This window comes from Egretta garzetta, unplaced genomic scaffold (genome assembly GCF_000687185.1).
Source record: "Egretta garzetta isolate BGI_Z169 unplaced genomic scaffold, ASM68718v1 scaffold202, whole genome shotgun sequence".
NCBI classification, from domain to species: domain Eukaryota; kingdom Metazoa; phylum Chordata; class Aves; order Pelecaniformes; family Ardeidae; genus Egretta; species Egretta garzetta.
This window is the reverse complement of record NW_009258891.1, coordinates 468,412-481,918: the sequence shown is the minus strand read 5'-3', so window position 1 is coordinate 481,918 and position 13,507 is coordinate 468,412. Positions and strand designations below refer to the sequence as shown.

Here is a 13,507-nt window from a genome sequence, read left to right as displayed (position 1 = left end):
GGTCACCACTGTACGAAGGTGGGACCTCAGGCATTGCTCAGGCCTTACATCAGGACACAGCATAGCCAGCTCCTGCATTGGGAACCGGTGGCCACTCATAACTCACACTGTCAGTAGTGTCGCAAATGTCTCTAAGGATCTTCTGGCCTCCACAACACCTGGATTGAAAGCTCACCTAACACAAAGAAGTTTGCAGTCACTAACGCACCCATTACTGCATCCCACCATGGCCACTGTGCAAATGGGACTGGGGCTTCACCCCTGAAAGCTGAGCCAACCCCTGGCACATGAGCCAAGGAAACGCCGCAGCCACGTGCAAAGCTGCTGCCCTCAGAGTGCCAGTTTCTGGAGCGGTCCCACCGATTTCAGTGTTACCGACGCTGATCACGAGTAGGTTCTCACTGCAGTGCTGCTTACAGTGATGCTACAAACAAGGCACCCCACTAGAGGAATAAACGGAAAATAGTCTTCCATAAGGGGTAAAGCAAAGGTTTCAGTCAGAAATGTTGACTGATCCAGAGCGAGCTCTCCCTCCAGCTCTATCATTTCTTTTCCTCTAATATCTGAACATCAGTATCAGAAGGCTGGGAAGAAAACTCAGAAGCAAAAAGCTTGACATTTCCAAGAAGACACAAAATGAGGCAAAAGGAGGAAGTCAGGAATAATAGTTCTGAGAGCTGTGGGTGAGGCAGGATACCTCCCGTCATTTAGAGTCACCATCTAAGGCAATGCCTTAGATCAAGGCAACCTAAGAGCTGTGTCTAAGTTGCAGGTGCTGTGGAGCAGCAACATGGACGTGGATCACCTATTACACCTTTTTAACTCCAGAAGCATGAGGAGTGAGTAATTTTCCTGAATACTATATGGGGGCTTTTCCCTGAAATACCTGAATTTGCCTGTGCATCTCAAAGGGCTTTGTGACTTCTCAGAAACATTCACAGCACCAGCTCCAGCTGGAAAGAAGTCCGGCAATTTTCTGTTCAAAAACACATTTGCTTTACCTTTCTTTTCATGTCTTACAACCCAGGAATTGCAAATAGGAAACAGTTTTTAGAATGCCCAGAGCCTGCACAGACTTCAAACAAGCCCGTAGACAAAAGTTAACCCAAGCTGGAGGCTGGTCATGGATGTGTGCAAACCTTTAACACTTTTTGGGAAGCAGCAAACTGGAGGAGGTTCCCCTGTGGTTGGGGAGTAGGATGTCTGTTAAGCTTGTTAAGCAGATTTAGGCTTGAGGTTATATGTTCCAATGTGCCAATGGCACTTGGGACTCGTGGCCCCTGACTGCAGTCATCTACCTGTTAGGTGGCTGCTCCGATCCAGCTACCAGTGGAAGGAGACAGGCGTCCAGAGGGGCTGATTCATCCTGACCTGACAGATCTCCAAGATAGAGGAGATGAATCACCTCCTTGTACCTCTCTCTTTGTCGGCTATGGAAGGAGTCTAGATGGCTTGTTAAGACTAAATGGCTGATTTTCAGATAGAAACAGTTAGGTAAGACAAATTTTACTGTGAATTACTTCACAAGTCCCAGTCCCTTTTTCTAAAGTAGCCCAGGTCCTGAAGACCTTTACCAAAAATCTCTAGAATGAAAGGCTTGTAAGACACTTAGGTTTGGAGAAAGACCTTCCCTCATCAGTAAATGCAGAAGAGCCCTGCAGAGAAAAGCTATGAGCTGCAAAAGTCCATGGTGAACCAGAAGTGACTGAACTGCTGTGCCCATGGTACTCTACGGTGTCTAATGGAGGCCCTGATCTTTGTAATCATCTTGCAAGCTGTTCACCAGAACACCAACACTGCTGGACTGAAATCCCCAGCAGCCAGTGGCATTTCTAACTACCTACCATTTGTCCAGCTGTTGTAATGATTGGGAAGAAGATCAAGAATGAGTAAAATTGAACAATAATCCTCACACCAGCAACACCAGCTGCAGTACCACCTTGCTAGCATGAACAGGACCCGGAGGGGCAACTGCAGAGCTGGGGCTTAACTTCCTCTTTCTTTAACAACAACAACAAAAAAAGACAGCTAGAAACTACTGGAATGGCTGGAACAGAGTGGTTTTTCTTAGACAAAGCATAACAAACTCCATTCAGGAATCACAGTAGACAAGCAGCAATGCATCATTGAAACAAAAAGTCATAATCATTTGACTTATGAAGCTCAGAGACTCCACTTGTGGCTCAGGAGATCCACACTGCAAATTTCTGGTGGCTACAAAAATACTCTGGGAGACATCACTACCTGCTTACGAGACCCTTCGGCAGGGGCCCATCACTGCCTTAGTGATGGAGACAAGGCACTTGGCTGGGTAGACCTCTGCTCTGACCCATCGTAGTCACCTTTTATGTCCCATAGGTCCCTTAGACCAGGCAGAAACACCAGTGTCTGGGATTTAACCAGCTCAGCAAAGGACATTGAAACAAGTCAACAGTCTGTAAATAAAAATTTCAAAGACATGCCAGTGCTTCCAGTCCTTCCTACTGAACATGGCAGTAGGCAGCAAACCCAGTGATGCAGACCTAGCAAGTGACATCGCTGCCTTGAAGCAAGCATGCTACGCCAAGGCCATTAAGAAAGACAACAGATAAATCTTCCTGAAGCAGAGGAATGCTGATGCTATGAACAGGCAGAGGACTTGGCAACTACCAGGAAAAGCCTCAACCATCTGTCTGTGTGCTTGAAGCCAACATAAGAACCTTTCCTGGTTCAACCCTTTGATGGTTGACAGTCCCAGAGCTGTTGAAAGGAGCCCTTTCTTTTTCCCATATTCAAATCCCAGATCTGTGAATTGCTCCTTTCTACTTCATAGCTGATGAAAACCAAGGAAGAACAGAATACAGGTCTGAGGTGGAGAGGCAACATGAGTACAAGTTCCCAGTAGATGATGGAGTGGTTTGGAGTGATTCCCAATATACCAAGAGTCTGTGACCAAGGACAAGACCAGGACCTCTGTGGGATGCATAAACTCAGATTGCACAAAGACAACTACTATCTCGCCTGTGTTTTTTTCTGACAATCTGTAATATTTGATTTGGAAATCACTATGGGAAAAATGGACCACCTCTTCTCCAAGATCAGAGAATATCTGTGAAGGGTCTGCTCTAGCATTGAGATTGGGAATAGGAACACAGTTATAATTCAAATCCCCTGATCATCACCACTCAACCACATTAATGTTATTCACAGAGAGGTTTTGGTACATGGAAACTGGTCCAGGTGAGCAATGGATGTGCTCCAAACTTGAACTGAGTTGTAAGAGTCTGAACCCATGACTGATCCTTCAGACAGCTTCAAACCTCTTGTGCCGTGTGGGTATTAATCCACAAAACCAAACTAAATCTCATCCACACTAAAATCCCCAACCACATACAACAGAGATACAAGGTCCTCGATCATCCTCTTCCATTGCGTTGAGTTACTTTCTAAGATAGCCATAGCCACGCATAATCTCTCTTGGGCAAGTTTCTGAAGTGCAATGACCTTGCTACACGACTGCTCCTGCTCAAGGGTGCTTTTTGTACCAGTTACCTTAAGAGTATGCCACAGTTCCCAGATAAAAGAGTGTCTTACCGGATATCCCCAGCTGCTGTTTCCTGTTTGGGTTTTGGCGTAATAGCTGCCGCGGGATGTCCCATAGCCATAGCCATCAGCTAAACCATCGTACATGGAACCTGCAAATGGAAAAAGCATGGTCAGCAGGAGGAAGTGGTCCTAGCAGGCACCCCTCAGAGCACAGTGCTCTTGTTTTCCAGTGAGTTTTAGTTACTGAAGAATAACAGTTAAAAACGTTAACAGGAACATAGTAAAGGCAAGCAGTAAGCTGAGCCTTTGCATGGCTGGCAACTCATAGCAGATGTTCATTTCATAAGAACTCTTGGAAACGCCAGTCCGCAGACGACAAGCAGCAGCCTAAGGTTTTCAGCACAAAAGACCAAGTGCGGTAAAAACCTACAGTGGCCAAGAGCAGACAGGGTCAGAAACCAGGCCAATGTCTTAGGTCTTTGCTGTATGAGAGGAACTGGATGATATTTTGTGCTACACATCCTGGAAGGTCTGAACCTGGAACATACTTCCTTTATTCTTTACAGTGAGGGTGGTGAAACCCTGGCAGGGGTTGCCCAGAGAGGGGGTGGAGGCCCCATCCCTGGGAACATTCCAGGCCAGGTTGGACGGGGCTGTGAGCAACCTGATGTGGTTCAAGGTGTCCCTGCTCCTGCAGGGGGGTTGGGCTGGGTGACCTCTAGGGGTCCCTTCCAACCCAAAACATTCTGTGATTCTATGATTCTATTCTGACTTGGAGGTAAATAAAATTTGCCTCTTCTCTGAAGGTAAAACCCACGCCTGACCCTTTCACCAGCCTGGTCTGAATAGTACTCCTGAAAGTATTTTACTCAATGCTGCATTCATCACGACAAGAAAAAACAAAGCGAGTCATTCTCTTTCCACACTGGAATTCCCTTAACCTCCTCCAGGTGGTCCAAAAGAGTTTAAGGCCATTTAAGTTTCGTTTTCAAAAGGGCTCCATAGTTGTGGCATACCAAGTCCCGTTATGAGGAAGTGCAAACCCTACACTCCAATTAACTTCCAGGGGAAGCTCTGAATGTTTAACAAAGTACAAAATCAGGACTTACCTGTCTGAAGTTATGCACCTAAACTGGTGGGTAATGTCAAAAATACCCTAATCTCTCTGATTGTTTGATAAGACTCATCTCTTAGATAAACTGGATAAGCTCGACCACAAAGGCCCTGAAGCCACTCAGGTCTTCGACAGCCACTGATCCTTGGAATAAATCTAATTTATTGCCTTGCCTGAGGCATCCAGAACCTGTTATGGTGATTTGGTTCGTGGCTAAAAATTCTTGCATTTTCTCAGGAAGATGATTCCTGTAGATACGGTATAAATAATGAGATTGGCTTTCTATTGTCAACAAGAGACAAGCAAGGCTGTGTGGATGGCAGCATCTGAAGAACATCACCGAATGCGGAATAAGCAACAGCAGAACAGTTTCACAGACATGCACTTGGGCAGAAAACCACAGGATCTCGTCTTCCATAGTCTAGAGGCTTGGTGGACGTTGTTCCCTATTAAGATCTATTGTTCCCTATTAATATCTGTCCAGCCCTGAATGCTTCAAATATATTAAGTTGCACAGAACTTGCTCTTAAGGCAAGGAAATGGCCATCAACATGCAACAGGAGATACGTCAGCCATGCCCTTCACCTCATGTTTCTCTCCCTGTCCTGGGATTTCTCAGAAACTCCACATCAGGACATCAGTGTTGGGCTTCAACAGAAGCAAAACAGGGCTTGAAATGGCAAGTTTGGGCCAGGTGAGCCACCAGGGGACAGAGTTAGCCAGTAACAATGGTTCTGAGCACAAAGCTAAACCAGCCCCACAATAACAGTTTCCTGGGAATTCATTCTTACAATCCACCATTGCACCCGTTCTGTGCAAGCATCATGTAACTGCAGGCAGGGGTACCGGGGAGCATTTTCCTGACACTGAATGAGCAGCTGGAAGAAAGGGTTTCTGGGCATGACTCACAGGTTAACCTGACCAGTCGTCCCTGGGGACCATGCTTTTCCTTTTAGGATCCATTCTTGCTGTGCATTGCACTAAAGACTTCGGGGTTGAGCAAGGAGACACCAAAAATAAGCCAGTTTAGGCACATCTCCTTTTTTTTTTAATATAAATTCAATGCTATGTGGCCAAATTCAAGAGACTGGGCAGTTCATGCAAGTTTATTTTCTTCAGTGGTTGAAGAGTTGCCTTCACCTCCAAGAACTGGTATATAAGAGCATATAAATATATAATTATATATAACCTCAAATGTTCAAGGCATTTTGAAGCTGCCTTGCTGGTTGGAGAAGGCGTTTCTCCTGCCACCACACAACTGTGATTTATTGTTTGGAGAGTTCAGTCTGAAGTCCAGGAAGTACCTGGGGATTTTTCTGATAAAGATGGCTAAAGAAAACATCATCTTTGTTTAGTCCTGCAAGTTTAGACACTTCTCTGCCTGGTTCATCTTGAGAGCCAGCTTGGAGGTGTACCACCATCCCTTGGGGAGGGGAAGGACATCCCTCTTTTCAACCACCTCAAGGGCAAAGACCATACAAGCTGGTCACAGGCCCTGAGAATCTGGGATAAAACCAGACTATCTCCTGAGAAAAACACTTTGGCAGGGGGTGGAAGTGCTCTTTGGGGGAAATGCCTCCCTGGTGCTTTTTTCCAGCTATGCCCATATGTCTGTGTCCCATTTCTTGTCACCCAAGCAGCTGCTGAGGTCTCTGAAGTGCCCGCTCGCACTTGGACAAACACAAAGCCCATTAAAACCGCTGCATTAGTAGTAGATAACAGATGGGAGAGAGGCAGAAAAGACATGGACAAGAATGACTCAGGTGAAGCACAGCCTTCCAGCGACTGTGGCTGTGGGCAGAAAATACCCCCGAGGGCTGCTCAGGCGCTGGCTGGGCTGTCGTTAGGGACCCCTCTCTCCCACTGCCAACCTGTCATTTCCCCCAAGGCATTTCCTTCAAAGCTTGGCCAATTTAAAATCTCATTTAACTTCAGTGGGATGTTCCATGAGGGTAAAATCTAACTACAACAGGTAAGGCTTGCAAGACCTTGCACTTAATCACCGTGAGCCCCACGACACGCTCGCCTTGCCCTCATCCTCCTCTCTGTAGCTGTTATGGATCACTGCAGAGCACTGAGATGTCCAGCTAACCCAACGTGCCGGTACTCGATGAGTTATCTACTTTCTTCAAAGGCAACTTTAAACCCCTGACGGCAAGGAGAATTGCATTAAAAGTGCCATTTTTCAAGCACAGCAGTGAAAGACTTGAGCTGGACACATGAAGCTAAGAGGGAGCATTGTGGAAATGGATGCATGTTAATAAATATTAATCTGTGGCAGGGAAAGGCAAGGCAAGAACCAGTCACCGGTAGCACAGGCTAGACGAGTTAAATAATAAACTATGCACGGCTTTAAAACAATAAGGATGATTAAACATAGGAAAAACATAGTAAGAGAAGAGGGCCTGTGGGAGGCACAAAGCAAAGCCTGGATGCCTCCTAGGAGAGAAGGGTTAGTGAAATCCCAGAAGCTGAGATTCTTGCAGGAATGGCCAAACTTCATTTCTGCCTTCTGGCCTCTGAGCTAAAGGGCTTTGGTATTTTTTCTGTACTAATAACCTAAGGTTGGTGGAAGAGTGGGTGGCTTCCACTGAATCAGTGCATGCTGGGGGAAGGATAAAGAAGTCTTCAAAAGACTGACTACCCCCCAAAATCTCCTCTTCCCTTCACATCAATGACCCTTATCAGAGCTAGGGGGGATTTCTCCCCTCTCAGCCACAGACAGCTTAGCAAACCTCTAAATCACAGCTCAGCCGCGAGGCACTTGGATACGACACGGTTGGGTTTCCTCAGATCTTTACTCCCTGCTATGCCCTGCCAGCCAGTGACGAGGCACTGGCAAAACATTTCTTTAGCCAGAGGACTTTGCAGACTAGTGCTGTTGGCTACGGGGAGCTGGTTCAGCTTGGCCTTTTCTCCTGCCATGCCACTGAAAGTCATTTTCCCTGGAAATTTGCATTAGTCGCAAATTCAGAGGGAGCCATCCAGTTAGCTATTTCCATGGTGAGAAGGGCAGATATGCCCTAAGGCAGACCCCACAGACCCAAAACCCAAGGAGGGCAGACTCCACAGGCTCAAACCTCTGCAGCCATCCTTGGCAACACCCATAGCTGCTGTGCTGAGTAAAGGCCCCACTGTGGGGGCAGGATTATGCTGCTTGCAACCAGTTTCTTCTCCCTGCTCTACCCCCGTGCACACTGGTTTGAGCCCAGATGGATCACCTGGATCACCTTGCCCTGCTCTGGCTTGTGCGCATATTGGGTGACACCAGATCTTCAGAGAGTGGCCACAACACCTTGATCTACTGGACTCCAAATAACCAAATAATTTTATGTATCCTGCAATTAGCAATTCTCTCCATAGGGAGCGTCTGTTGACGCTCTGAAGAAACTCCAGTTATGGGACACAACAATGCCCATCCCTGCTACATGCAAGAGGGGTCCATGTCCATGTTCCCGTCCTACACACACAGGCGCATGCATTCCTGAAGCTGGGGGAAGCTCGCACCATCCTTTAGCTCCTGCTCAAACCACAGCTCAAAATGCAGCAACAGGCAGCTGGAGCTGGACCAACACCTAAGCAGACACACGGGGGAAACTGTCTGGGTGCAGAGGGAACAAAACACTCGAACGTTTATCAAGGGACTTTGTGAATTCCCCAGCTTGTGCTGTCTTCGAGGAGCATCTCTGAGAAATCACAGGGCAATGCAGGTAGCTGATGTTGGAGGAGCATTCAAACAGGCAGACATCCACGTCTGACAGACCCATGTAGCCTGTTTGTAGGAAATGTTGATGCTTCTCATTAGGTCTGCTCTGCTAAGCTTTGGACCAACAGCAGTAAAAATCAATACCTGAAAGTTTAGCCTGACCCTCTCAGGCTTCAGCCTAGGATAAAACCCCGAGAATAAATGGCAATTTTTTTCCCTTCTGGGATTCCATCCAGAAATGCACCGAGAGAGCAGCCGCCAGGGTGAATCAGCCACCAGGGCCTTGGTGCTGGCCACCCTCCCCGCGGTGGGAACGGGACGGCCTCAGCCCCGTGTTTGGAGACAGTTCCTGGGAGGTGGATGTGACTCAGCTTCCCTGGGACACAGAAACCAGAGCTGCACATTTCCACGCAATTCCCATTCCCAGACATTTCCAAAAGTGTCTGGAGGAGGGGTTTAGCTTCAGCCTGTTGAGCAGAGACAGGCAGCTCGGGAATTTGCGTTTGGTGTTGGTTTTTTTTTTTTTTCCTTTCCCAGAGGTTTCACCTGGGTTCCTCTCCAAGCAGAGTAATCCCCCTCTGCCTCCCTTCCTTCCCACCTGTGGGACACCTCTCTGCCCACTTCCCCTCGAAATACCCCTCTGCTGGAAAGGGAGGCCAGCACTGCCCCAATCCACATCCAGAGCCGTCTCATCCCAGTTTGTATTTTATTTTGTCAGGACTGGCACCATAACACCTTAAGCAACAAAACCCTCCTGAGGTAGGGGGAGATTTGCATCTTCCATTCTGGTGGCAGAAGAAAGCTCTCCTTGCACCATTCCCCACCCACCCCTTGGAGTCTAGGGCCACAAACACACAAAAAAAGGAAAGGGAAAGCAGAGATTTGTTCCTGGTGGTGCCCATCACACGTGCCATCCACCATGAAGCTGCTCCATCCCCTCGGCCACAGCAACTGCAATGCCCACAGCCAGGATGGCTCCTATGGGAGCACGACCTCCCCTCACCACTCGGCAGCCTAATGCCACCCGGTTTCTCCTGGTAAACCAGCCCAAAACGTCTGTCTGGACCATGACACCTCACCAGCACTGGATTCAGCCTCATGATCCAGCTTGGAAAAGCTGCTGGGCAAGCCATACTCCCGGGAAGAGGTGGCAGAGACCAGCCCAGCTCACCCAGCTTTCCAGCAAACGCCCCTCTCCACACTGCTCTCTCCAGATGCCGCTGAACAGTTCGGTCCCAGCCCCAGCACCCTCCTCTCCCCCAAAACTTTGGGCTTTCCTCTTCCCGGTGGCCTCAGCCAGGCCAGTGAGCTTGCCGCAGCTGCTGGTGAAAGCTCCTCCGAGAGCCAGGAGGGTTCGTGCTGTGGCTGTTGCAACTTTCTGGTTTTGCAGCTCCCGGCTGGGGAAAGCTGGGGTTTACCTCCAGATCAGCTTTCTCCAGACACAAGGACGGCAAAGCAAGCTCAAAGAGGAAAGTATTCCAGTAGGAAACCTGACTCCAGGACTCAGCTGGCTGCTGGGTTCCTATGGCACAGACTCGGTGGGTGGAGGTGGACCAGCTGCCCGGACCCCAAACCCCTTTCTACCCATCTGCAAAATGGAGGGGGCTATGAAGCGTCCCCCCTGAACCAACACAAGCCACCATGGTAAGGAAAGGACAGCTCTCCTCCTAACTAATCTCCTTCCTACTCCTCACGCTGCAGTGTCCTGGAGGCTCCCACACTTCTCAGCCTGCAAAGGACACGTCGGGAGCTTCAGAGGCGAATCCTGAGCTCAGGTTTGTGTCCTGTGTGTAGGCAGAGCTGCCTGCTCTCCGACCGCCTCAGTGCTCGAGAGACAGCCAAGCCCCAGCCTGCGGCCAGCTCCCGGCCCCACGGCACGGTGGAAGACCAATGCTCTTAGCTTTGGCCATCTACAGGAGGGGATGGGTCTGGTGGAGGATTCCAACCACGGGGGCACTCGCAGACGAAGGATTTGCAAAGGTTAGGCAGCTCCTACAGCTTTAGAGCCAGGGAACAAATGGTTAATAGCACCACACTGAAATGTCCAAGCACGTCAGGGATGTGGAGCCCTGCAGTGCTCCCGGGAGATCAGCTCCACCAGGGAGGGAGTCGATGCATCCAGCTCCGCGACTTGTCCTAACTCCTCCATCCAGCGCAAGAGACCTCGGCATCCCCTGTCCAGGGTAACCCGCAAAAGACGCGAACCAATCTGTCCCCCACAAACAAACCCCCACAAAATCACCCCAAACCAGCTGCTCTGTCCCCAGAGGGGACCCCCTTGCTCTCCAGAGTGCGGTGGGATTTTACCTCGGTTGGAGTGGCCCACGCTCGATGACACGGATGACTTTTGCTTCTGCCGCTTCACCGTCATCATCACTTGCTCTTGGACCCGCTGTTTTCCCGTGCCCTTAGTTTTCAGCTTGTGGTCCGAGGGCAGAGCCAGAGTGGAGCTGGCCTGGTCTTGGAAGCACTCATACGCCAACGCTGTTTTCAGTGGAGAGTGAAGCATGGCTGCAAGCAGACCGTGGGGCTCGGGGGGAGAGGGGGCTGCACTTCACCTGACCACGCACGCCACAAGGCGACAGCAAACGAGTCTCGTGCTGGGGTTAATCTCCCGAGCCCCTCCTTGCCATACGTCCCCCAGCTGAAGATGTCTCAGGGCTCCTGCTCCCGGCTCGGCTCCCCGGTCCCAAATCTGCCCCCCCCGCCTGAGCCCAAATGGACAGATTGAGGGGGGCACGTGGGGTTCCAGTGGGCAGTGGGCAAGGCTGGAAGGCATGAGGGCTGGGGATGGACATCACTGTCCCCTTCATGGGGAAGGGTGAGGCTTTGTGGGTCTGGGTAGGAAACGGTGCTCCTCGGCAGCCGGAGGGCTGGAGGATCTCCCCCACAGCCTGCTCAGCTTGTACTTTAATTTCCCTCAGTCTAAACTGGATCAAAATGGTGCCTCAGTGCCAGGAGCCTGGGGATGTCCCTGCTCGCAGGAGGCAGCACTGCACACACCATGGGTCAGAGGAGCAACGCTGCCCGCAGTGCCCGCTCCTGCCCGGGGGTCCAAGCCTCCACCCTGCCGAGATGCTCCAGGGTCAGTGTGACCACCTCCCCATCTGCAAAAAGCTTCCTCTGCCCGTATAGGTTGCAAAATCACCCCAGGGGCCCAGGGCTGCAGGGGGGCCTGCAGAGCGCCGAAAGCAGGGGTCATGAAGGGTCCTGCTGACTGCAGGGTGCTGCTGTGCTCATGGGGGTGACACCTCTTCCCAAAGGGGGGTCCCACTTTTTGCAGGGGCAGCCCTATGGAGAAATCAGGGCAGCTGCCAGGCAAATATTTGGGGCAATCTTTGCAAGTAACTTGGGGTAGCACGGAGAAAAACAAGACTTTTAGCAAGCAGCATAGGAGATAAAATGGCTGTACAAGAAATGACATGCCAGGCTGTGGATTTGAGCAGAGAATTCCCTCTCTGCCAAGCCACACTGCAGCAACTCGTTTGCAGAGAACCGAACCCCTCGGTGCTGGTGTGACCAGTTTCAGGTCACAGCAAGCGCTGACAAAGCTCCTGCCAAGCCGCAGGAGGCTGATACAGGAGGAGAGGCACAAACCCCGCCAGGAGGGAGGCCGAGGGGAGGGCGCCCAGGGCAGAGGCTTCCTCAGCCCCCCAGGACCAGGTCCTGGGTGCTTGTGCCAGCACAGCCCGGAGAAGGGCCAGGAGGAGCAGGCTCCTCCACGCTGCCGGGTGGAGGGTGCTGTAGTGGAGAGGCCTCGTGGGGTTCCTCTCTGGTGGGAATCATCAGTGCTCAGGGTCTCTGGTGCTTTCAGCTCGCAGATGCTGGGTCGGCAGTGGGAAAGCACTTTATTTCCTTCCCATTCACCAGGTTTTGTGTTTCCCTGGTGCCTTGGGAGCACGCAGGTGCCACATTTTGTATTTCATAGGAACAAGAGCAGTATCGCAAAGCACAGGGTGTGCTCCTGGGGATGATGAACGTTGTGGACCTTCCTCTTCTGATGCTCCAGGGTGCCCCTCCAGTGAAACCCAACAGCAGAAACCCAAGCTTTGGCAATGAGACACGGGACTAGAGCAACTCAGGGGTATTTACCTCTGGTCCTCTCTCCCTAACACTTCACCCAAGGGATGCGGTGGCTTCACTCCGCTCCATCACCCAACCAGCCTGGACTTTTAGACCACGCTCACGCAAGGCCAGCCAAGCATGAGGGGTGAGTGCTGCCCAAGACCAAGGGGTGGGATGGAGGGGGATTTTCTGCTGCTCCTGTGTGGACTTATCCGTGAGGATAAGTCTGTGCGCTTCCAGTCCACGCATGGAAGAGCGAGGCAACACCTGGGTGTTGTTTTCCTCTGTCCTACTTGTTTCTCCTGAAAGCTTGTTATCGATGCCAAATGGTGTTTTCGCAAATCAATGACAGGCTGTCAGCGTCAGATGGCTTCTGCACAACAAAGTGCCCAGCTCTTGCAAACCTGTAATGTCATTTTCCCCACGGCAAGGAACAGCCCTCACCCTGTCCCCGCACGGGAGAGCCAAGTGTTTATCATGTCCCATCACTCGCTGGCGGATAATACAAATGCTGCGCTCCGGCATCTGCCCTCTTTCATAACTTGCCCAAAAACGCTGAGCTGGGCTGCGGGGCTGGGGACAGGGAGCTTAGAGAGGCTTTCAAGAAACAATAGTTTCTTGGGGCGAGTTTGCAGTGTCTAGCCCAAGGGAGGGAATCTCCCGGGTTTCTGCAAGAGACTCCAAACCCATATCTAAAAGAGCAAAAGGTGCTTAAACAAAGGAGTTTATTGCACCTCTATGCAAACTGCTGTTTCTGCTCTGAATCACGGGCTGGGGATGCTTACTTAGCAGAGCACGGTGTCACCCCCAGCAAGGCCGGCGCAGCGCCGGCGCAGCCGCAGAGCTTACACCTACCAGCGCCCGAAGCAAAGTCCCTGTCTGCCTTTCTGTCTGGAGCTCGCAGGCAGCAGTGGGGGAAGGCTGAAAGGGAAACAAAACCTGTGCCGAATTTGGGGTGCGATCGGCAAAAGATTGGAGGGTTTAAAAAGAAAAAAAAAAAAAAAGAATTAAAATAAATAGGCAACCGGTGGTTTGAGGGAGACGGGGGCCTTCGCTGCGGTCCGACGGCCGCATGTGTGTGCACCAAGCATGGCATG

The 13,507-nt window shown here is 50.6% G+C and overlaps 1 protein-coding gene across 1 annotated transcript in view; it reads right to left on the bottom strand.

Annotated features, from left to right (window-relative positions):
* The window catches only part of PKP1 (plakophilin 1), a 43,200-nt gene extending 32,346 nt beyond the window's left edge, over window positions 1-10,854 (bottom strand). The window contains exons 1-2 of the mRNA XM_009634070.1: window positions 10,653-10,854; window positions 3,574-3,674 (exon numbers count right to left, since the gene is read on the bottom strand). Coding sequence (XP_009632365.1) covers window positions 3,574-3,674; window positions 10,653-10,854 — 303 coding nt within the window. The remainder of the gene's footprint in view (window positions 1-3,573; window positions 3,675-10,652) is intronic.
* Between the last annotated feature and the right edge of the window lie 2,653 nt (window positions 10,855-13,507).